The following is a 24,261-nucleotide window of genomic DNA, read 5'->3' on the forward strand; positions in this document are numbered from 1 at the left end:
TAGTATTCACTCTTTATTTCACATTTTTCCATTTTTAGCAGACGTTTTTACAAAAAAATGCAAATCTTTTGTTTTAAGACGTGAATCCCACGTAACCTCTTAATATAACTTAATCATTTCACGGCTTAATGAAACCTAAAAGTATGCTATTATATACTCTTATTCAAAATCGCTCGAATAGAGGACATAAATGTATGTAACCAATTACCACACCTAATATTTCATACAACCAAAAGTTCTTAAATAAGCACCCGTTAAATGTATACCAATTATTATCTGAGGTCTTTTAGGATGTACCATACTTGTATGTATGCATATATACTCAGTTTCGATCTGCTTTCACTCATTTTGCTGGCTCATCAAGTGATTTAAGCGTGTATGCCCGGTTTTCATTAAATTTGGCAGTTCCAACATTCGCCACACCACACCAGCGCCACCCAGATAAACACTCGTAATTCAAATCATTTTTACTACGAATATTATACAAATATACAATAAGTAATAAGTGAGCACGCGATTTTGTTTATTTCCTTTGGATTTTGTGTTAATTGTTTCGCGGTTGATTTTTGCTCACACAGCCGATGTTGTTGTTATTGTTGTTACTATTGTGCTTTTTTTCTGCTTTTCATGCTCTAATCTTAAATGATCTGTTGGGTTTATTTGAACTTAACGTAACGTGCATGTTGCCACAAATATTTGTATGAATGTGTCTGTATCTGCTTATGCCTGTGTGTGTGTGTGTGTTTTTGTAGAAGTGAAGCAAAAAATCACACAGTAGAATGATTTGTTTTAAGCTTTCAATTGAATATTCACATTTAATTTGCGAGTAATTTTTCTTGTCTAAGTTAATGCCAATTGTCTCAAAGTGTGTGCGCCTGTATGTGTTTGTGTGAATGTGTGCGCGTGTGTTTTGTTAAGCAGGCGCCAGGTTCTGACAGCATCAAATACATCAATTTTTTTTTGTAGAATTAAAGATCAAGTGAGTACATGTGTACATTTGTAAATATGTATAGGGGGTTCGAATAGGGATGATATGATTGAACGTGTCGTTTCGGCCATTTTTAATAAGTCGTGATCTGCAATTTTTATATCCTGAACAGGGGAATTAAAAGACAGCGGCTACGCTGGCTGGGTCATGTTGTCCGAATGGATGAAAACACTCCAGTTCTGAAAGTATTCGACGCAGTACCCGCCGGGGGAAGCAGAGGAAGAGGAAGACCTCCACTCCGTTGGAAAGACCAGGTGGAGAAGGACCTGGCTTGGCTTGGAATCTCCAATTGGCGCCACCTTGCGAAAAGAAGAAACGACTGGCGCGCTGTTGTTAACTCGGCTATAATCGCGTAAGCGGTGTCTACGCCAATTAAGAAGAAGAAGAAGAACAGGGTATATTAAGTTTGTCACGGAGTTTGTAACACCCAGAAGGAAGCGTCGGAGACTCTATAAAGTATATAATAAATGATCAGTATGTGGAGCTGAGGCGATTTAGCCATGTCCGTCTGTCTGTCAGTCCGTCCGTCCGTCCGTCTGTATATATACGAACTAGTCCCTCAGTTTTTAAGATATCGTTTTGAAATTTTGAAAACGTCATTTTCTCTTCAAGAAGCTGCTCATTTGTCGGAACTGTCGATATCGGACCACTATAACATATAACTGCCATATAAACTGAACGATCGGAATCAAGTTCTTGTATGGAAAACTTTCACATTTGACAATGTATCTTCACAAAAGTTGGCACAGGTCATTTTTTAGGGCAACAATGCAATCTCCGAAGAAAATGTTCAGATCGGCTTACTATAGCATATATCTGCTATACAAACTGAACGATCGGAATCAAGGGATTGTGAGACAATTCAACTGTATTGTAGCATCAAATTTGGCGAAGATGTGACCGACCAAATGGCCAGAAATTATTCGGTAAAAACTAAATCTCGGAGATGGCCTTTGCAAGTATTTTTCAATATCTTGGATTTAGCCGGGATAAATGCATGAATGTTATATAAAAAAAACTACGGAAGGAGAAATTACAGGACAGGAATTTATATTCCAATTGGCAGAAGAACTTGCCATCGAATACCAATAAGAGCTCGGCAAAGAAAATCAACCAATACCCATCGCAAGTAAAAGTACAGGTTCTCGAGAACGGAAAGCATGTCAGATATGATGTTGTAAAGATAATAAGACGAACAAAATCTGTCTAAAATGTAAAAATGCGACGAAAAATAATAAAATGTAGATTATGTACTCTTGAATTTTAGAAAATATATTTTCATACTGGTAAGCTGGCCATTCGTCTGCATTCAATATTGAAAAATATAAGTTGTGAAAGACCGGTCTTTTGACCGGCCGCGGTAGGAATAGGTTTACGTGAAGTGTCAGTAGGAATAGTGTTAAAAACGGCGCACTTAGCCTAGCTAGCCGGATCAACTTGAAATTTAAGGCAATATTCTAGAGGTGGTGTAGAATAAATAACACAAAAAAATCGATTTGTTTGAAACCCGTAAGCCCATGTAATCCTTTAACCAACATTTCATGTTCGCTATTGGAATAAGTTGATCTTGACAACATCTGGTTCCAGTAATACGGGTCGACGTGCCACACAGCACGTGCAAAAACCTTATTATTGCGAGAAAAGTTTGGAGATTCAATTATTTCAAGAAATTGTGACATTGAAATACCTTCAAAAAGTTGTGATTTGACAACTTTAAACTACTTCTTGTGAGGCTATTTAAAGTCATTGGTCCTTAGCAATAAACCGGTGTCTCTTCAAGCTTTAGAAGTCAATATTGAACGTGCTCTTCATGACATATGACTTAATTTAGTGGAAAAAGTACTCGATAATTGGGTTCAATGCATTCGTTCCTGCAAAAGAAGTCGTGGTGGCTATTTGACTGATATTATATTCAGAACTTAATTGTATCGATTGTACTTAAGATTAAAAAAAAAAAAAACATTTGAATGTCCTTAACAATTAGTGTGTTTTGGTTTTAAAGAAATCATATCACTGGTATTGGAAAACCTGAGATACATATATTCAAATATATATATGTGTATATATAATATTTATATACACACCTAGTCAAAATCATTTCTTTATCAAATGTTTGGTGAATTACATGCAACTTGAGTAATAAATTTGATATGATAATATCTTTTAGAATGAAAGAAATTGGGGAAATACCCTCATTAATACCCTTTCGGAAATCATTCCAAACTATTGTGGAAATTCACATTAGTAAAGAAAACGGATTTCAAAAGTTATTGAAAAAAGTAAAAATAAAAACAGAATAGGGCACAGCAAACTGAAACCAATCCATTTTTTATTCACAGATACCTGAAATTTAAGTTCTTTTTTTTAATTTTTATTACTAATATCTTTATTTTTTCATTTAAGTGATAAGAAATAAAATGTTTTATTCTTTCCCTTCAAACATGAATAGAAGTGAATTTATTAGTCATTGAAAGCCATACGGGTATATGTACCTACAAATTTTACCATGTGTATACATACATACATATATGTATATGGTTTATTTGAATAGGCGCGCCATAGATACTTTAATTGGTACTTGACTATAAAATCTATAAAATATATGTCCAATGATTTATATAATATTTGCTTGAAAAAATTACAAGGGAATCGTTTATAACACCCAGATGGAAACGTTGGAAACCTATATATAAAGAGTGATCCATTTCCAGGTTACCTACTTTTTAAAGAAAAAACACAGAAACTTCAAATTTAATAAGGAGTGTTTATTATCAGTCGAAAGAACATTATTTGACATTCATTTTTTGAAGAGTATCTCTTTCAAATATTGGGCGTGGCGACGGCTCAGATGGTCCATCTTAGTCCAATTACAATTTCGACTGGTAACTGACGAATGACACGCGCGATGTTTTGCTCCAAAGCCTGAATCGAAGCGGGATTGTCCGCATAAACTATAGATTTTACATATCTACACAGGAAGAAGTCTAATGGTGTGATATCACACGATCTTGGTGGCCAATCGAACGGCCCAAAACGTGAAATTATCTGCTCACATAAGTGTTCTCTCAATAAATCCATTGATTGATGCGATGTGTGGAAAGTGATGCGCCGAGATAACGATAATGGTCGCCATTCACGGTTAGGTTCTCACCGGCAACATTTTTGCAGAAATGTGGCCCACAAACCACACTAAACTATTGTTTTTCTGGATGAAATGGCAGCTTTTGAATTTCTTCAGGTTGCCCTTCGTCCGAAATGCGGTAATTTTGATTGTTTACATATCCATTGAGCCAAAAATAAGACTCATAACTGAACAAAATTTGGTTCGAAACCGTCGAATCTTCTTGGAACTTATCAAAGACCCGTAAAGCGAAGCGTTGTTGCTTGGGAAGGTCGAGCGGCTTCAGTTCTTGCACAAGCTATATTTTGTACGCTTTCAATTTAAGATCTCGACGTAAAATGATCCAAGTCATTCCATACGTTAGTCCGCGCTGCTGCGAACGGCGCCGAATCGACTCTCCACGGTCATCGTGGACACTCTCAGCTACAGCTGCTATATTTTCTTCACTACGTACTGGAATATCGAATGTTGAGTCTCAAAATCGGTGATGGTGTTGCGAATAGTACGCTCTGTAGGCCGATTATGTTGAGCATGAATTGAGCGAAGCTCGCGAAACACATTCTTTAGAGAACGTGAATTTTTTGAAATAAAGTCGAACGTTTTGTAAAAGTTGTTCAGGCGTAAGTCTTCTTATGATGAAATGCCAAACAATACTGAACAAAAATAAGGTGACAGCTTGACACGGCTCACGTGTGATCTGTCATAGAAAGGCCATTGAAAAAAGAACCTCTACTTAGATCAGTCTTTATTATAGACTTTAGTTCTTAGAGTTTTCAAAATATATTTTCGAAGCGTTCAAGTTGTTAGGATATTTTTCGTAAAGCCTCCAGTGTTTACTCAATTTTTCTTACACACTATTATTATAATATTAACTTTTAAAGCACCCCTTATATTTAAATTTATAACTAAATGCATATGTGCACACTTATATATATATATATATATATATATATATTAGGGTGTATATTTCTCAGAATTGTTCACTCTACAAAAGTGCCCAGTGCAACAAAGTCGTAACTCACACCGAGGTACTTAAAAAGCCGAATATCTCGAGAAATATTAATGATAGCGATTTTCATCTCCAACCTTTGTTATAGCAAATAAAATTTCCTACAAATTTGTCATGTACATTTTTTCTATAGCTCCTGTCATTTACGAGATATATACAAACAAATTCGAAATTCTTGGAAAAATCGGGTTTAGAGCCCGTACTACCTCGCCGGTGTGAGTTACGACTTTGTTGCACTGGGCACTTTTGTAGAGTGAACAATTCTGAGAAATATGTGTCTAAAGTCAAAGCGATGTCATAAAATACCTCTGATCTGTAGGAATTTAGAGATAAAAACTCACGATTGTAGTTTATTTTCTATGGGACATTTTTACAGGCCTTGGTCCAGTTCTTAATGTTAAAATTAAGGGCTAAATTTTTTTTTAGGGTATTTCCAAGGAAATTTCGTGACGGGACTGAAAAAAATTAATAGTTAAAAAAAAACACCCTAATATATACATATATATATATATATATATATGTATGTATACTTTGTAATACTCATTTACTCTTATCTCAATTTCCGTTAATTGATTTTAATTTCAACAATTTTTAATATTTATGAATAAAGATTATTGTACAATATTTTGTTGAAAAAAAAGTCATGAACACATTGACATATTACGTCTACAATGCAGATAGTGTGAGTTTTAGATAGTGTGCTATATACATATATAATATATACTACTATGAGCAAAAACTAGTAAGACTTTGTTCATAATTATACAATATAATTCTTAATTTTTTTTTTCAAAATCTAAGTAGACCTCCTCAAAGCAATCCCCTTCTCTATAATACACTTATGCTAACGTTTTTTCCTAATCTCGAGACAGTCGTTAAAGGCAATTTCTGGAATAGCCTTCAATGGGCGTTGCGATTCACGTTTATTGTCTTGAATTGACTCAAAACGGTTTTCCCGGGGCGGTCGGTTGAGTTTGCTGTATAGTTAAAAGTCGGACGAAGCTAAACCAGACGAATACGGTTTTTGCGGCACGATATTGATTGAAAATTTGGCGAAAAACTCACGAAGAATCAATGCAGTATGCGACGGTGCATTAACGCGATGCAAAAACAAAGAGTTTTCGGCCCATAATTCCTTGCTCCTTTTGCGAACAGCCTTGCGCAAGCGACTCATGACACTCATATAGTATTCCTTGACAGTTTGGCCGGTCGGAAGGAATTCGGAGTACACCATACCTCGATAATTGAAGCAAACTGTCAACATAATCTTGCTTTGAGATGGTTTTTGGCTTCGACTTTTCTTACGATGATATTTGGTCGATAGACAATCAATCGTCTGTTCCCGACCGTAAGCATATATCCAAGACTCGTCGGCAATAGTAATAGGTTTCATGAAATCTTGGTAGTCGGAAAGCATTGTTTCACAGATGTTAACGCGACGCTGTTTTCCGAAAAAATTTAGTGATTTTGGAACCAATCGTGCTTTCACTTTTTTTAGACACAATTGGTCTTTTAAAATGGTTTCCACTGATCCTTCCGATATTCCAATGCCAGTAAGAGTTAATCGTAGATTATCAAGCACCAATTTCTTTATTTTTTTGACATATTGTTTTGATGTGAGATATGGCACTGCTGTCATTGACAGTCATACCAATCCAAAAAAAAAAATATTTCGAAGAATGGGCTTTTGCGCGAATTTAAATTAAAAAAATCTTACTATTTTTTGCTCACAGTAGTATATAAAGTAAGTAAAGTACGCAGACTTCAACAGTGCTGGTTAAGTGATTGAAAGTTTTGTGCAGAACTAAGTCAAGTACTATAATAAAACTAGCTGTTATTTACTATCTTTTATGATAGCGATAAAGTGGAGCATTTTTAGAATTCCAAGGAGGTCCCACCTTTTTATTATCATTAGATGAACATTTCAACACGTTCCCTCATTTTACTTACTTGTTCTTAACTTTCTCTGGATGAGTAAGAAGAATCATAAAGATTGCTTGCTTAACATGCTTGAGTATATTCATTAATTTAGTGAGCGAGTATTATAACTCAAATATTTAGGGTTCCCTACTTTGACGGTCCCACAGTTTTACTGTTAAAAAGAATTCACGTTTTATCAATCGCCATAAATATTTATATACTGCCGATGTATTGTATGTTAGTCACCATAAAACATTAATTATGCCTCAGGCACAGCGATTACCTTTTCATAGTCGCCAAATTGCTTTTCAACGAGCAAAATTGCTTCTCTTAAGGTCTGAGGGAAAGAAGAAAGTCGCTGGGCGCCAAACCCAATTCATGCAATTTTCTATAATTTTCTTTGCTTTGTGAGGCGATGAATCGTTCGATCGAGATCTTGCGGTATTTGCTTTGCACAGAGAAATTATCAAAGGTTTCGAAAGGTTTTCCATTAATTCACTTTTTATATATTTTTTTCATGAACAAATTGTCTCTATACTGTGCTATTTTAAACACATATATTTGGAAAGCAAAGGTCTAACTACAAAATATACAGAATCAATTTGAATGGGGTTCTCTTTTCAGCCTGTTTGGTAATTTAAGTACTTCAATTGCTAATTGATTGCCCCAAGAAAGCTTTACATGATGCCTTCACTTGCCATTGGAAAATAGCGCAGTTTTACTTTATTTCTGCTTTGCGGCTTTCCGTTGCAAAGTTTGTTGCGATTCAATATGGCTTTAAAATTTGAAGTTTTTTGAGGTGGAGTAAGGTTTTCATGGTAAAAAATAACTTTTTTGCGAATTTATTTCTTAAATGTGGATTGAGTAATTTTATTCGGACCTTTTATACATTATTCAGCACACTTCTGAAAATATAGGGTAATTTATTTTCGTAACTTTTTTAGTTTATACATTTTAAACGCGTTTTACTCAAAACTACTTTTTCAAAGTCCGTGTTAGCTGTCATTTCAAAACTACTTGACCGATTCATTTCAAACTTTGTACACATTTTTGATAAATAAAATACTTTCCCCCATCTTTTAGTAATTTTTTTTAACATTAGGGGTGTTTTCCATGCACAAAATGGCGGAACTTTTTAGTGGAAAATAACAGTTTTCACTTTAAATGGCCGCCAAAAATTTTTAAATAAAAAAAAAATTATGAGAAAACGATGGGGGGTAAGATTTGATTATAATTTGACTAATTTTTCTTGGTTTTTTTTCGAATAATTTCCCACCGCAAAGTGCGTTTTTCTCAATACATTCTGGGAGAAGCTCTTTTACCGGCTTATGCTTCAATATTTCTGCATGAAAAAATTACCCTAGATTGTCAAAAGTATGCTCAATAATGTACAATGGGTCCCAATAAAATTATTCAATCCATATTTAAAAAATTAATTCGCAAAAAAGGTATTTTTTTATCTTAAAACTCTTATGGGGCACACTAGTGTGACAGCCTAAGCAAACGTTGATTTTTGGGAATTAAAAAAAAATTCTGTAAAGATTGTTTGGAAATTTTTTGGGTACACACAGTAAAACTAAAAAAAAAAATTGAAATTTTTTTCATATATGAGATCTCTGACGGAGTTCTTTACTGCTGCAGTGTTTCCGGCCTTCTTGGTGGATGAAACTTAAAAATAAAAAGAAAAATTCGTTAAACTACTAAAAGATATTCTCCGTATAATGACCCACAATTAAAAAATTGACAAAATGACCTCGTTCTTAAAAAAAAGTTGAATTTTGCCCCAAGTTTTGGTTGTTTTTGGTCTACTAAAATTTTGATCAGATCAAAAAACCGATTCAGTGATTAAAAAAAAAGCGTTTTAATATAACATTAACTCAAAAACTATATGAAATGTCGATTTGAAGTTTTAGTTTGTTATTTTTAAAGGTATAAGCCATCGAAATATAAAATCGATATTTTTCGTCCGATTTTCATATAGGTGTGGCCTTTAAGAAACCCAAAAAAGGTTAATAGAGGGGTTTTCAATATTTTCATATGATTCACAAAGGTGGCTACATCAATTTGCTACGATTAATTGACTTGGTGCATAGAACAGGGTAAGTTTACCTTTAAAGAAATCTTCTGAGTGATCAACGTGACGAGCCGATTGGATTTAGCTATGCGCATTTGTCTGCTTATATATGAACAAGTCTCACAGTTTTTGAGATATCGTTCTAAAATCTTGCAAACGTCCTTTTCTTCACAAGAACACAGTCGAACAGATATAGGCAAAATACAACTTGTGCAAGAACTTAAGACCTTCCCAAGAGACATCGCTTCGCTTTGGGCTCTTGATAAGATCTAAGAAACGTTTTCGAGCAAATTTTGTTCAGCGATGAGGCCCACTTCTGGCTCAATGTGTATGTAAACAAGCAAAATTGGCGCATTTGTTACGAACAGCAAGAGATTCAGAGCTGTCATTTCATTCAGAAAAAACAACCCATTAAATTTGAATTAAAGTAGAGAACCTCGCATCACCCTTTATATATGATAGCGATCATAGCTTGCTCCGCTTATAGGCTTGCTATGTTGCTATATTCCAATGGATGTCTTTCGTCTCTGCAGCTGTTTGATACACATTCTTATTATATCTCGCTTTTACTTAGCAGCTTAGGCAAACAAGTCATGTGAGTCTACTGTATCGAGAAGGCAAGTATTTGAGGGGCGTGAGGTCATAAAATCTCTCTAGAATCCTTGTCGTCTTACAACTCTGTGAAAAACTCAATATACCGCACACTGAGCGCTCCAGTGCTAACATACATTAGCGAAACCTGGACGTTATGCAAGGTTGAAGAAAAAAAGTTAGCTATGTAGCTTTGAATGAAAGGTCGCTGAAGCGCTGGAAATACGTTGCTGGCGAACTCCAGCAAGAGACAGAAATGACTGGAGAACTAAGATGCAGCAAGCGAAGACCCGCGACGGGTTGTGACTTGATAATGATGATGATGTAGGAACCTGAGACCATTTCAAACCAAGTGAGGCTACATATATAGAAAAACCTGCCTTTTTGTGGGACCCTTAATAAGTGTTGCGAAGTTTGGGCTTTCGACAATTTTATTTGCCACAACACAGAGTTTCACTAAAGTGACGTCACATTTAAATTTTTTTTTAGCTTTTTGCGCACTCCTTGATCTTAACACTATGCAAATTCGCCTCGGTGGGTAAGTTATTGCTGTAAAGAGCCTCAATACTGCCACTGATCACTAGAGTACTCACATACCTTGTACCTTTGGGTGTAGTCCTATATATAAATTTTGTCCATTTCAAGTATTTGCGCATTCATTGGGAAACCCATTACTGGATAACGCATACCTACGTCTATATATATGTACTTATGTATGTGTGTATGTATGCTGCGTGATACCTTTGCGCGCACGTTGCGAGGTGCGACTTTTGCCGCAACTCGGGACACCATCGTCTACAATAGCAATAACAATAAGAGCAGCGGCACTATTAACGCATAAATAAGTACGAGTAGATTCCATATGTATGTCTGTATGTATGTGCGCGGCATTTTATTTTTCTATTTTTATTATTATTCCTTTTCAATGTTCTGTCTTTTCGTTTCATGTTTTTTTTTTGTTTTGTTTTGATTTCGGTTTTGCCGCCTTTGTGTATGCTGTGTGTACTAATGAACAAATGCACGCACGGACAGACAGGCGGACGGACGGACAGACGAGTGGTCGCCGCGACAAGCGAAGTCATTGCGGCGATCATTGTGTGCATTTAACTTTGAATGGGGACCCACTTCAAAGATACAAAAAGATAAATTTCGAAGTACTTGACTGGGTTTTGTTCCACACCGCAGGTTGCCGCCAACAAGCCAACAGGCTAACAGGCGGCTGCCTAGCAAGCAAGCCGGCAACTAGAGGCCATAAGGCAGCTGTTCGCAACGGTCGCGTTGCATGCCTGTATGCTTCCCCCCGCTGTTCGCGCGGTTGTAGCTCGGCTGCTCCTGTTGCGTTGCCAACAAGCAAAGCAAGCCATTATTCTCCACCTTTATACAGTACATGTGTATTTATTGTAACATTTGTTGTTGCAATTGTTGTTGTTGTTGTACAACTATATGCTTTATAGTGTGGTGTGGCATGGTGTGGCGATTACCACTGATCGTGCAGTTGCTGGAGTGCTTGTACTACAAACGGCCGGCTGGTCGGCCGGCTGGATAGTCTGTTGCTCCGACAGCACTTGGGCTCTTTGGCTTGTTGGCCGCATGGCTAAGCGGTGACTGGGCGGCTGACTCGTTGACTGTTTTATGATTGTTAGTTGCTCGTGTGTTTTTTGTTTTTATTTTCATTTTTATAACCATTCTTATAGTTGTTGTTATTGTTGCTATTTAACTTTGTGGCGTGTCTGGCGGCTTGCTGGCTGCCCGATCGCATGCACTGCACACTGCTTGCTGTCATTGCTGTTGTTGTTGTTGCGCTCAAGATAAGATATGGCGAACCTGGCAGACAGTGTGGCGACATGCCTGTCTGCCTCTTTGTCTGGCGGAGTCGCTCTGTCTGTCGCTGCTGCAACGCGTTCTTTGCTGCTGTGGCTCATGCTGTGTGTTTGTGTGTATGAGTGAATATGTATGGTTTTTTGGGTGTGTGTGTGTGACAAGTAACTTCCAACAACACATACATATAATCGTATATATGTACATACATATATACATACATACATACATATATTAATATTTAAAGGCAAGTGCGCACATGGAAGTGCAGAAGCCGGCTATTGGCTTTATTGTACACACATATACACATACATACATATATGTACCCACATACACATACATATCCACATATATTCATTTCACCCAGCAGAAGCATATGCATATGCATTAAACTCACCTGTGTTCGTGCGCGTTGTCAACAGCGCTGTCGCTGTCGCCGTCGCCGTCGCCGCTGCCCCTGCTGCTGCTGCACTTTGGTCGCCCGTCAGCCAAGGTTGGCCCCTAACTGCTGTTGTGGATCGCTGCTTTGGCCAAGTGCCTCTCTCGTTTAGTTGTGATTTAAACTTGACGGTGAGCGCGTGCATATTATCTAAATCGCATCAAAAATTTAAGCAAATATCAATTATAATTTAATGGGAAAATAAATGAAATCGGCTTAATCGAAAGTGTTTATTAAAAAGCAATAAAATTAATAGGTGAATAAAAATGTATAAGCCCGAAAATAAAGAAATATTTTTTCATATTTAAATGGAAAGAGTAAAATATGAAAATTAGCGACATATTTTACAGGGGAATACGTCTATTTAGTGTTGGTTCATAATTGTACATAAATAGACGAATTAAAATATTATTATACATATATACATATGTATGTATGTATGTACATATTTCATAAAAGGCAGCGAGTATTTGTGGTTGAAAGTTGAGTTTGTGTCATTTTTTTTTCTTTTTTCGAAATATTAAAATCTATATGCTTCACCAGATTAGCAATCAAGCACCGCAGAACAGAGATCTTAAAAACGAGAAAAAACGTTTACTTTGGCTGCACAGGTTCTTTAATACCATTCACAGACTCAAGTTTCTCTTGCAACATAATTTTGTTCGTTCATTTTGTATGGCAGCTGTATGCTATAGTGACCCGATCTAAACAATTTCCTCGAAAATTATACCGTTGTCTTGGACGTTAATCCATATCAAATTTCGTGAAGATATCTCGTCAAATAAAAAAGTTGTCCATACAAGAACATGATTTAGACCGTTCAGTTTGTATGACAGCTATATGCTACAGTGGCACGATCTGAACGATTTATTCAGAGATGATAACGTTGCTTCAGACAGTAATTCATGCCGAATTTCAAGAAGATAACTCTACAAATAACAGAGCTTCTGATACAAGAACTATATCTTGATTGTTCAGTTTGTTCATAGTATGTAGTCCGTTATCAGCGGTTTGGACTAAGCAGCAGCTTCTTGGGAAGAAAAGTATGTGTGTAAAATTTCAGATCGATATCTCAAAAACAGAATTGTTAGTTCGCGTATGTACAAACAGACGGCGAGACTTTTCTAAGCGATATATATTTTTGGCTACGAATACCGTTATTTAAATTTCAATCGATTTCATTCAAATAATAATTCTCCTATCGGTGGCTCGAGCCCCTTTCTAACCATTCTTGATAAGAATAGTAATAGAAACCGAGATTTACGATAGTTTCACCCCACGTGTCCTCTTGAAGTCTTCTAGCGCCGTAGTTACAACATTTAGTAAACTACCTGATTCCTAGAATTACCGTCGACACCAAAGGCCCTTTTCAAAGAGTTTATTCCAAAGATTGGCCGAGTAGCCGTTATTTTGTATCAAACTGTGCACATGAATTTGTTTTTGCATTCAAATAAACTATGTTTTATTAAGCCTGAAAACAAGAAATTCCATTTTATTTGTCCTACTCCCAGAATAAATTTTCAAAGTTAGGCCTTTTTTGAGAGCTCTAGATTATCCTAATCCTTTAACTCAATTTTGTAATATACTTTGTTTGTGGAGAAATACGAAGCAGAAATGTCGTTTTGGGAGAATACGTTCGTAAGGTTTTTAAATGATATTTGATTTCAAGTAGATCTGTAACTTTTTAATACTATCCTTCTGGTTTTTGGGAGCAAATTAATATTGCTCGTATAGAATTCCAAGAAAACCGATAAAAAGCGGGAATTAGTCCATACCATCAATAAATTTCATAAAAGCATTATAACTTTCTATTTTGGTTTTGGCTCTGGCGACAAACTAGTTGGACAAATCCGTGACGCTTTATTCAAAACATATTTTATATGAAAATTACACAACGCTTGGGGATCACCTAATACCTTGAACACTACCATATTGATGACTATGTATTTCTTAAGAATTGTATAACGAGTTTTAACATTTTTATACTCTCGCAACAAAGTTGCTAAGGAGAGTATTATAGTTTTGTTCACATAACGGTTGTTTGTAAGTCCTAAAACTAAAAGAGTTAGATATAGGGTTATGTATACCAAAGTGATCAGGGTGACGAGTAGAGTTGAAATGCGGATGTCTGTCTGTCCGTCCGTCCGTCTGTCCGTGCAAGCAAAAAATTGAGATATTCATGATGAAACTTGGTACACGTATTTCTTGGCTATAAGAAGATTATCAAGATGAAAAAATCGTATTTAAAATGGCGAAAACCGAACCTATAAACTTGCTAAGAAAATAAAGATATTAAAATAAAGTTTGGCACAAATGATCGATTATGAAGAGCATATTTGGACAAATTTTTTTGGAATAGTGGTTTTTTGTAAATATTTCGGAATACATAATGGATGATATAACGTTTTCTTAATTTCCATATACATACAAAAATGGAAGAAATAAACTATTGAAGGTTATTTCAAAATCACTAAAGTGCGTTAACCGACTAACAAAAAACGTCAGAAACACTAAATTTTACTATGAAGAAAAATAGTCATGATCCCAGAACCATATCGGCGTCAGCTGTCAATGAAATAGGTATATAATATTTTCTTAACACCCTAAATTACGAAATTTGAATGAAAAACGAAAAGAGATTTTGAACCACTGAATTGTATGTCATAACACATTAGGTACCAATGATTATAAAACTTTACAAAAATACGGTATTTGAAAAATATGTAAATGAACGAAATTGATTATCACTCCATGCGAGAGTATAAAATGTTCGGTGACACCCGAACGTTTTTTGTATTTGAAAAAAAAAGAAAAAGATTGAGATAACAACTCAATATTTACATTGAGCTGATTTATCATAAAATACAGAACTCCTCAATTTAATAATGAAGAACAACATCCGTTTTCCTACATCAGAGCAGATAATTGAAGCATTTTGAAACCTATACTTTGCATTTTGGTTCTTCGGAAAAGAAAATAAATATGGTTTACAAAGAATAATACTGAAATATATAGCATATTTTGAGATATGAAGAGCGTTTTTTTATAAACATTTTTTAAGTTTTACATATTTTTCTCCAATTTCTGAATTATATATGTAATTATAATCTGAGCATATATTAAGTTTGCCACCTTATTTACAACACCCAAAAAGAAACGTCGAACACATTATTAAATATTGCTCTAATCGTTCTACTATAGCTTATTGTTGCTATACAAACTGTACAAAGAAAATCCATGGTCACAATTACATATCCCCACAGGAAAATGTCTAACGATGTGATATCACACGATGAAATTATCTGCTCACCGAAGTGTTCTCTCAATAAATCCATTGATTGGTGCGATGTGTGGGAAGTGGTGCCGTCTTGTTGAAACCGAAAGTCGCCGAGATCACGAGCTTCACTTTCAGACATCAAATAGTCGGTTAGCATGGTACGATAATGGTCGCCACTGACGGTTACGTTCTCACCGGCATCATTTTTGAGAAATATGGAGCGATCACCGGCCCACAAACCACATTAAACCGTTTTTTCTGGATGAAATAACAGCTCTTGAGTCTCTTAAGGTTGCTCTTCGTCTCAAATGCGGCAATTTTATTTATTTACATGAGTTAGAAATGGGCCTCATCACTGAACAAAATTTGGCTTAAAAACGTCAGATCTTCTTGGACCTTTACCAGAGCCCATAGATGTGTTATGACATCAATTCAGTGTTATATCTTTTCTTTTTTTTCATTCAAACAATTTATTGTCGCCCCTATTGTTTGACAGCTGACGTCGTGCTCTGGTATCATGATTATTTCTTCATAGTACATAATGACAGTAGCAACCGTTTAAACGAAACACCTATCTTTAAGCGATATGGCTTGGGAAGAAAGAGCGGCTTCAGTTCTTACACAAGCTGTATTTTGCACGCTTTCAATTTAAGATCTTGACGTAAAAATGCCGGTTCGTTCCATACATCAGTCCCAGTTGCTGCGTATGAATGCTAGGTCTTCGGTTGAGTGATGGTGTTGCGAATATTACGCTTAGTAGACCGATTATGTTGACCATAAGCTGAGTGAAACGCGCGAAAAACATTATTTATAGAACGTGAAGGTTGTTCAGACGTAAGTCTTTCCATGATGAAATGTCAAACAATACTAAATAAAGATAACATGACAGCTTGACACTACTCACGCGTGATCTGTCAAAAAAAAAGGCTATTGAAAAAAGTACCTCTACTTGGATCATCTTATATATCGAATAGAAAAATCGGGTACTATTTCTCTTCATGGACCTATACTATACTCAAAGAATGAATAGGTTAATTTGTCACACCAATACATACCTATACATACATATGTAACTTCTCTAAATATTATTGTACTATTTAAATTATATAAATAACAACAAACAAACAAATAATGCATTTTCCTAAATTTCATTGCAGACAAAAGTGTTCAGTGACCAGTCGCTATATCGAGCGATCGGCCAATCTCTGGACGGTCCAGTCAACTAATACTAAAAAATATATGGCCAAAAGACACATTTGCTGGTTGTACGCGCGTTCGACCGCATAAAAGTGCACACGCACACACCCATACATCGCTGGGCACGCAGCGCCGACGCAGAATACACACACACACATAAACAGTTTGTTATGCTCGACGCATTGGCGGCAGGCGACAAATTCGGTCTCGGTATTTCGGCCTTTTCGTTGCGTTCGCAGTGCAGTGCAGTCACGAACTCGTTTTAACTGGGATTTTTACTAAACTACTCGCACCTACATACATACATATATGTAGAAATTGTTTATTTTCCTTCGTTCGTTTTCGTTTTTTGCTCGCTATTTTTTATAGCGGCTTTTCTTTGCTGTCAGTTAATTTGAAAAGCTTTAATTTATTGTGCGTTCGTGTGTGTGTTTGTGCTTGTGAGTTTTGTGATAATTTTTTTTCGATTTTTAATTTTCGAACTGCGGCTCGCGCGATCGCGACAAGTCCGTAAATTATGTACATTAGCAGTTTTATAGTCATGTGGCTATGTGCGGCGGCGGCGGCGGCGCAGTTGGGATTAGCCGCAAATGTACCTGCCAGGCGTGAACGACATGAATTGACGGTAAGTGAAACACATTACTCAAATACAAATTTATGATGGTCGGTATGCCATAAATGGGTATTTAATCTTCCGCGACACCTCGCAAAGGCACTTACATACAAAAGTAGATGTTTTTTTATGTTCACTTGCGGTACATGTGCCTGATTTATTGCATATGTCGTTGAAATACATACATATGTACATACATATAAGGCGTTGAATGCAGTGGTGTCATAATTGAAATGTTTCGAAATTCGATTTGATTAGGTGGCCAAAGTTGCGCGCTAGACAGCAACGGTCAGGTTACGTCTAAAGTTTTCCCTTTCTACCACAAAAATCTCCGCCCAGATACGAAACACTTAATAGAGATAAGCCAAGTCTCAATTTCTGCTATTGATGAAGCTACCATGGAAGTTATAATTTTTAAGTCACAAAGCGCTCACTTTCTACATACGACCATAAAACTCATCTCAAGTAGGTATACGCCAATGACTTCCTCATTCCGTAATTAAAATAACTTTAGTTGAGATCATCGAAATTTTGTGAGCCTAGAGACGATCACTAGAGATAGAGGTCTATGGAGATATTTCATTTATTCACAAACCGTCTGACTGCGCTTCTAGATGATATAGTGTTTATGGCTTATCGGTTCATTTCAAATCTAGACGATGAAATTTGAACGATTCATTTTGACAGCGTTATGAAATATGTGTGTTTTTCATCGCCAAACCTTGGAGAGTGTTGAATCGTACAAACAACCAGCATAAAATAAATATAAAGGGAATAAATTAGAATTAGCGCTATTACTATTTCAACGTTGGATAGTCTGGTGGCGACACATGGCCGCAGAATGGGGCTTACAGATCGAGAAAGCGGTAGGAAATTTCTAGAGCAAGGTACCAGGGAAATCATGAAGCATCTCTTATGCACTTGCCCAGCATTGGCAAAATCACGCTGTAAGCATCTGGGGTCTCCACGGAATGATACACTGGAGGAGGTATTAATCGTGAGACCACAGAGTGTGTTAAAATTAGCATCAAAGGACCAAAACTAGTCCTAACCTAACCTAACAACATACCGAACTTTTTCAAACTTCGTACAGGTGTTCTCTGGATAACTGATGTGTTGCTTTGATTGAAAAGTGAGGCACAGGGGCGTCAGATCGTAGCGATTGCCTTTAGGCCAACATAAGGCCCTTTGTGCTCCAGAGTGGTAACCAAATCAAACCTTATCCAGCAACTAAGTGGATTTTTTGATTTTTCCACCCCAGCTGCCCAATGTCTTTTAAGCTGGCGCATTGGGTTTAGTGTAAGATAACCCATCTCAGAAGTCTGAAAGCTGGACAATCACATAGGTAATGTTCCAGCATCATTCTTTGTGCATGCTCGGCATTCTGCCGAATTAACGTTTTCAATTTTCTGAAGGTGGAATCTTAAGTGTAGATGCCCTACGTTGATTTCAACAATATTACCAAGGTCCCTTTTGTACAGAAGTAGAAGCTTTTTGGTCTGTCACCATCAACACTACCCCAGGGTAACTTTATGGTATGCGGTGTGTTGCTACTGTTTCTAAATCTGCGGTGTTCCTCTAGACGTATTGCTTTATTACACGATGATAATGCATCGAGCCACGATTGTGACTCAATTTAAAGCCATGAAATAAAAAATAATATCTAAAAACTGAATAATGAAAGAAAGTCCTTTACTGTCGGATCAAGTAAGACTGCATTCTAAGCTTTGAGGTAGGGATTGAATTTCAAAGGCTATCACAGTTATTAGTTGATGCGATTTACATGTTATGAAGCAACAACTAAACTAACCGAAGATGTCATTCTAATCCACTGATAGGGTGAACAATGATCCACTAACATTTCGGAAGGAAATATACTCCACTCTGGCATTGTTCAATGAAAATTTCTTACGAATAATATGGTATAACGACGGTGCTTCAGCTCATGCTTATTATACCATATATTTTAGTCTATTATTACTCCTGCTTAGCTCCATTACATTTTGCTTGTCGTTTTAGGACTCTAAAATGTACCAGAAGCCCAATAAATCAGATTTTTGAAGACCTACTCTGTGTTAGGCCTTAGCGTAAATAAAATGTGTGTTTTATATACAGCGTATATCAGTAGGAATGACGTGATTTCGAAAGCTCGTGTCGGCCGTGTTCATTTACGGATGGGTGTCAAATGTTGTTGTTGTTATTGTAGCGGCATAAAACATTCCTGAAGTAATTTCAGGCATGATACCGAGTTGACAGACCTTGACCGGATAAAAATTCGGCTCTGTTCCGGTGACTTAGCCCTGACTGTTGTGGGAACGGGTGTCAAATTATGTCAGTGTGTTCAGTAAGATTTGCCATTCCACCATGTCATGTTCCATTTTAATGCAACGCTTAAAAATTGTTCAAGATTATTCGACAAATTCATGTTCTTTCTTGGCTACTGTCAAAGCTCTTCACGTAAAACACGGTCTTTTCAGAGGAGCCCCATTTCTGTCTTCATGGATTCATGGATTCGTCAGCAAACAAAATTATCGCGTGAATCAAATCCTCGTGTGATTCAGGAAACGCAATTGCATCCCCAATTGGCCGACGTTTTGTTCAAATCATAAATGGCATACAATTATCTGCTTAACAACAAAAAACAGAACCCATTTTGAGCAAATTTGAGTGTTTTATTACAATTTAACATTACGTCGGGCTTGTTGCTAGATCCTTTATATACATACATATGTACATATGTACTTGTATATCGTGTGTACAAAAGTGTAACAGACAAGAACAAAAACAAGAATTGGAATGGATAATATCATCCGTGCAAATATTGGTAACTGTCATCCATGACTTATGCAAAAGAGCATAACAAGATACATAAGTGCTGTCACATCGGCAAACATACATACATATGTTTACATATATATATGTATCTATACAAGTATGTATGTAAATACATATAAATATAAAGGAGTTATAGCGAGTTTTATGACAACGTTAAGCTGATCCAACATTTTGATACCCGTTTGGGGCCTTAGGTACAAAAGAGGTATAATAAAACATGAAAAACGTTAACTTCGGCTGCACCGAAGCTAATATACCCTTCACAGGTGTATTTCTTTTAGTAACTATGTGTGCAGTTTGTATGGAAGCTATATGCTATAGTGATCTGATCTGAACAATTTTTGCGGAGATTATGTTATTACCTTAAGCAGTAATCCATGTCAAATTTCGTGAAGATACCACGTCAAATGCGAAAATTTCCATACAAGTCCTTGATTTCGATCGTTTGGTTTGTATGGCAGCTATATGCTATAGTGAGCCAATCTGAACAATTTCTTCCGATATTACATAATTTCTATAAACAATAACTCATACCAAATTTCGTGAAGATATATCGTTAAATGAGGAAGTTTCCCAAGCAAGCATTTGATTCCGATCATTAAGTTTGTATGGCAGCTATATGCTATAGTTAACCGATCTGAACAATTTCTTCGGAGATTACATTGTTGCTTTAGAAAATAATCAGACCCAAATTTCGTGAAAATACATTGACAAATGTGAAAGTTTTCCATACAAGAACTTGATTCCGATCGTTCAGTTTGTATGGCAGCTATATGTTATAGTGATCCAATATCGGCAGTTCCGACAAATGAGTAGCTACTTGAAGAGAAAATGACGTTTGCAAAATTTCATAACGATATCTTAAAAACTGAGGGGACTAGTTTGTGTATATACAGACAGACAGACGGACGGACAGACGGACATGGTTAAATCGACTCAGCATACTGATTATTTATACATATATACTTTATAGGGTCGGAGAGGAGGCTTTCTTCTAAGTGTTACAAACTTCGTGACAAACTTAATATACCCTGTTTAGGGTATAAAAAGTATGAGAAGAAAATAGAAATACATACAATATGTACATATGATTATTGTATGTAAGTATGTACAGAAAACGGCACATAAAACATAAATTAGGTACAAGTACATATATTTACATAAAGGGTTAATTGAGTACAGCAAAGAAAACTCCCTAAAAACTACGCACAAATAAATATTTGTATAGGCATGAACAAAAGAAAGTTAACAAGTAAGGAAGAGCTAAGTGCGGGTATAACCGAACATTTTATGCTCTTGCAATTTGCAGAAATCAAAGTCAGGGAAATACATACCTTACGATGTAAAACGTCAACCAGAGGATCGGAATCTAAGCAATTTTATATATACATACATACGCTATATACATATGTATACAGACAGACAAATTCGGCATAAATTTAATTGAACGAAAAACATTATACGTAGTATATGGGAGTTGGTCTAGTATCGATCCGATTTTATTTATTTTTTTCAATACCACATACTATTAACATGACACCTACTAAAAATACAATCAGATGGAGTAAAGTCAGCCGGATGTTCGAAAATCTTTATATTAGTTATATAGGGGTTATATAAAGTTTTGGCTCAAATGTACCTATTTTAGGCACAAAGATACGTTGTTATAAGTAAAACACGCTCTATCAGTTTTATTGAGATAACTCACGTATTCGCCGAAATCCGCGGTACAAAGTTACCCGGGAGTTCGAAAATCTTTATATTAGGCATTTGGGGGCTAAGGGAAGTATTGGTCTGATTCGACCCATTTTTGACCTACAGACATGCCATTGGCAGAAAAGGGATATCTTTGAATTTATTATAATCTCACATATTGACCGCTGTTTTCGATCAAAAGTCAATTTCAGGGGTCCAAATATTCGGGACCTACGGCCTTGAACTGTTTTTGTTGGATTTGAACTATTTTTAATCATAAGGTGGCATACACTAACATTTTTCGTGCAAAGTTTTATTCCGTTATATTAACTGCTTCTTGATTTATGTATTGGAAATTAAAAGAATCAATTTGAATTTAAAAATGTGCTATATGGGAAGCAGGCGTGGTTTTCCGATTTCATCGATTTTCATATTGTGACATAGAAATATAAGAAGAATGCCACGTACTAAGTTTTATCGAAATCGGTTGGTCGGGTCTCGAGATATGAGATTTCCTCTAAAAGTGGGCGGTGCCATACCAATGGTCCAATTTTGACCCCGGCTCCATTAGAGCCCTCTATTACCATCTCGGGAGTCAAATTTAATGTCGCTCATATTTAGTTACTGATTTATTGCGCTCTTAGTAGTTTTGAAAAGTACCGTTATATGGGGAGTGATCGGGGTTAAGCCCGTTGGGCGAATTTGGTTATTGTAGCTTTAGTGGCTCATGAGTTATGTACATTAAACTTATAAATGGCAGGGCCATTCCCAATTTTCCAAAATTGTTTGCCCTCTTGTGCCCCGTGCTACTGCCAACTTCTGTGCCAAATTACAGAATTATATCTTAATTGAGTGCTCAGTTGTGGCACTTTATAGGTTTTCGGTTAATGGCATTTTGTGGGTGTGGCAGTGGTCTGATTACGCCCATCTACCAAGTCGAACTTTTTTTGCCGAGGAACGCGCATATCAAGATATTTCAATTTTTACTCAAGCTACAGCTTGCACGGACGGAGAGACGGACGGACGGACAGGCAGACAGCCACTTGGATTTCAACTCGTCTCTTCATCCAGATCATTTATGTATATCTATAACCCTATATCGATTTCGAATATTTGTATGTGGTACATACAACCGTTAGGTGAACAAACCATTAGTACTCTGTAGCAACATGATGCAAGAGTATAAAAATAAAGTTATAGTAAAATATAAAAATAGAGAACAAAAGCCGAACTCGCGCGAATCAAAACGCTTAAGAATCTGGCATACAAAAGATGTCGTATGTATGTATGTACTTGTATATACACATATACATACGCATGCTTGCCGGTATTTGCGGCCGAAAGGTGTAAATCCTAAGACAACACTTCAAATTTATATTTATTTGTGCCTGTGTGTGTATGTATGTATGTTGGTGCATATGGCTATGTTTCTGCTCATGCGCGCCTTTTATTTTTTGCTTTTATTTTTAACTCTTTTTGGTGACGGCTACAAATTGTCTGCCACAGCAGTTCGGAACACCTGAGTGCTCTTTGGCCAAGCCATCCAGTCAGGCAGTCAAGCCGCGAACCAAATGTTCGACCGATTGAACATTCTGCGCTCACTTCGCTTAAACAAATGGACAGCCGGTCGATTTACTGACGCGCCGACCAACCAACTGACCGAACGGCCAACGCGCCGACAAAAGAATCACCAACGCGTCGACTGACGACGATTCACACACACATATGTATGTAACATTTAGGCTGCCAACCATGCAAGGCAGAATTAAGTCAGACATATTTCGACCATTAAGCAAGCGATCTCTCAGTGGCTGCCGGCAAAGTAGCTCATCGTGGATTGGTATGAGGGAGCGTAGGTTCTTTTGGATACCCACTTATACTCACATTTACACACTTACATACAAGCATACGTGTGTCCACAGCAACATATATGTGCATGTATGTATGCCATTTCGTTATTTTTTTTCATTTGCTTTTCAATTTTATTTATTGGTCGGTTTCTCCTTATGATGTAGAAAAATTCATATTCTTAACTCGTTGCAGTTCAGGTGGACAGATCGAAAACAAATACTTCTACAGACAAACATACACATTTATATACATACATATATATAGTAAGACTGCAGGGACAATGCTTTTTGCCGCCAATCGCAAACTGCTGACATTTAATATGAGCGCAGATTACCCTGTAGGACATTGAACTTCCTTCTTGCCTCTGGTGGATTATTCCAATGCCTTCTAAAAATTAAAAAAAAATAAGAACTTTTCGAATCATTTTTCAATTAGATCTGTAAGAAAATGAACCTTATACTTCTTCAGCTCAGAAACCTCATTACATAATGAGTCAATCATCTAGGACTAATCTGCATAGACAAGCGACTCTAAATAACCCTACAAAAAGTAGTTAATTCCGCACGTAATCTTCGTGACCATATCACAGGCTCAGGAACGCGATAATGCGCTCACGTTTCCTTCGATAAATTGATTGTTTCATTGGCTGCATGTCATGCAGTATCAACTTATTAGAACATCAACATTCTTTAATTCACTCATTCGGATCTTCTTCCATTTATCGCGCCAGTCGTTTCTTCTTTTCGCAATTTGGCGCCAATTTGAGATACCAAGTGCACCTGATATCTCCAATGGAGTGGGGGTATTCGCCTTCCTCTGTTTCCCCCGGCGGG

The 24,261-nt window shown here is 36.6% G+C and overlaps 1 protein-coding gene across 4 annotated transcripts in view; it reads left to right on the top strand.

Annotated features, from left to right (window-relative positions):
* LOC126755286 (SPARC-related modular calcium-binding protein 2) overlaps positions 1–24,261 on the top strand; it is a 50,307-nt gene that overhangs the window by 3,736 nt on the left and 22,310 nt on the right. For all 4 annotated transcript variants that reach the window (XM_050467742.1, XM_050467740.1, XM_050467741.1 and 1 more), the window contains exon 2: positions 16,395–17,059. In XM_050467742.1, the coding sequence (XP_050323699.1) occupies positions 16,952–17,059 (108 nt within the window). In that variant the 5' untranslated portion in view covers positions 16,395–16,951. The remainder of the gene's footprint in view (positions 1–16,394; positions 17,060–24,261) is intronic.

This window comes from Bactrocera neohumeralis, chromosome 4 (assembly GCF_024586455.1).
Source record: "Bactrocera neohumeralis isolate Rockhampton chromosome 4, APGP_CSIRO_Bneo_wtdbg2-racon-allhic-juicebox.fasta_v2, whole genome shotgun sequence".
Taxonomy (NCBI): Eukaryota; Metazoa; Arthropoda; class Insecta; order Diptera; family Tephritidae; genus Bactrocera; species Bactrocera neohumeralis.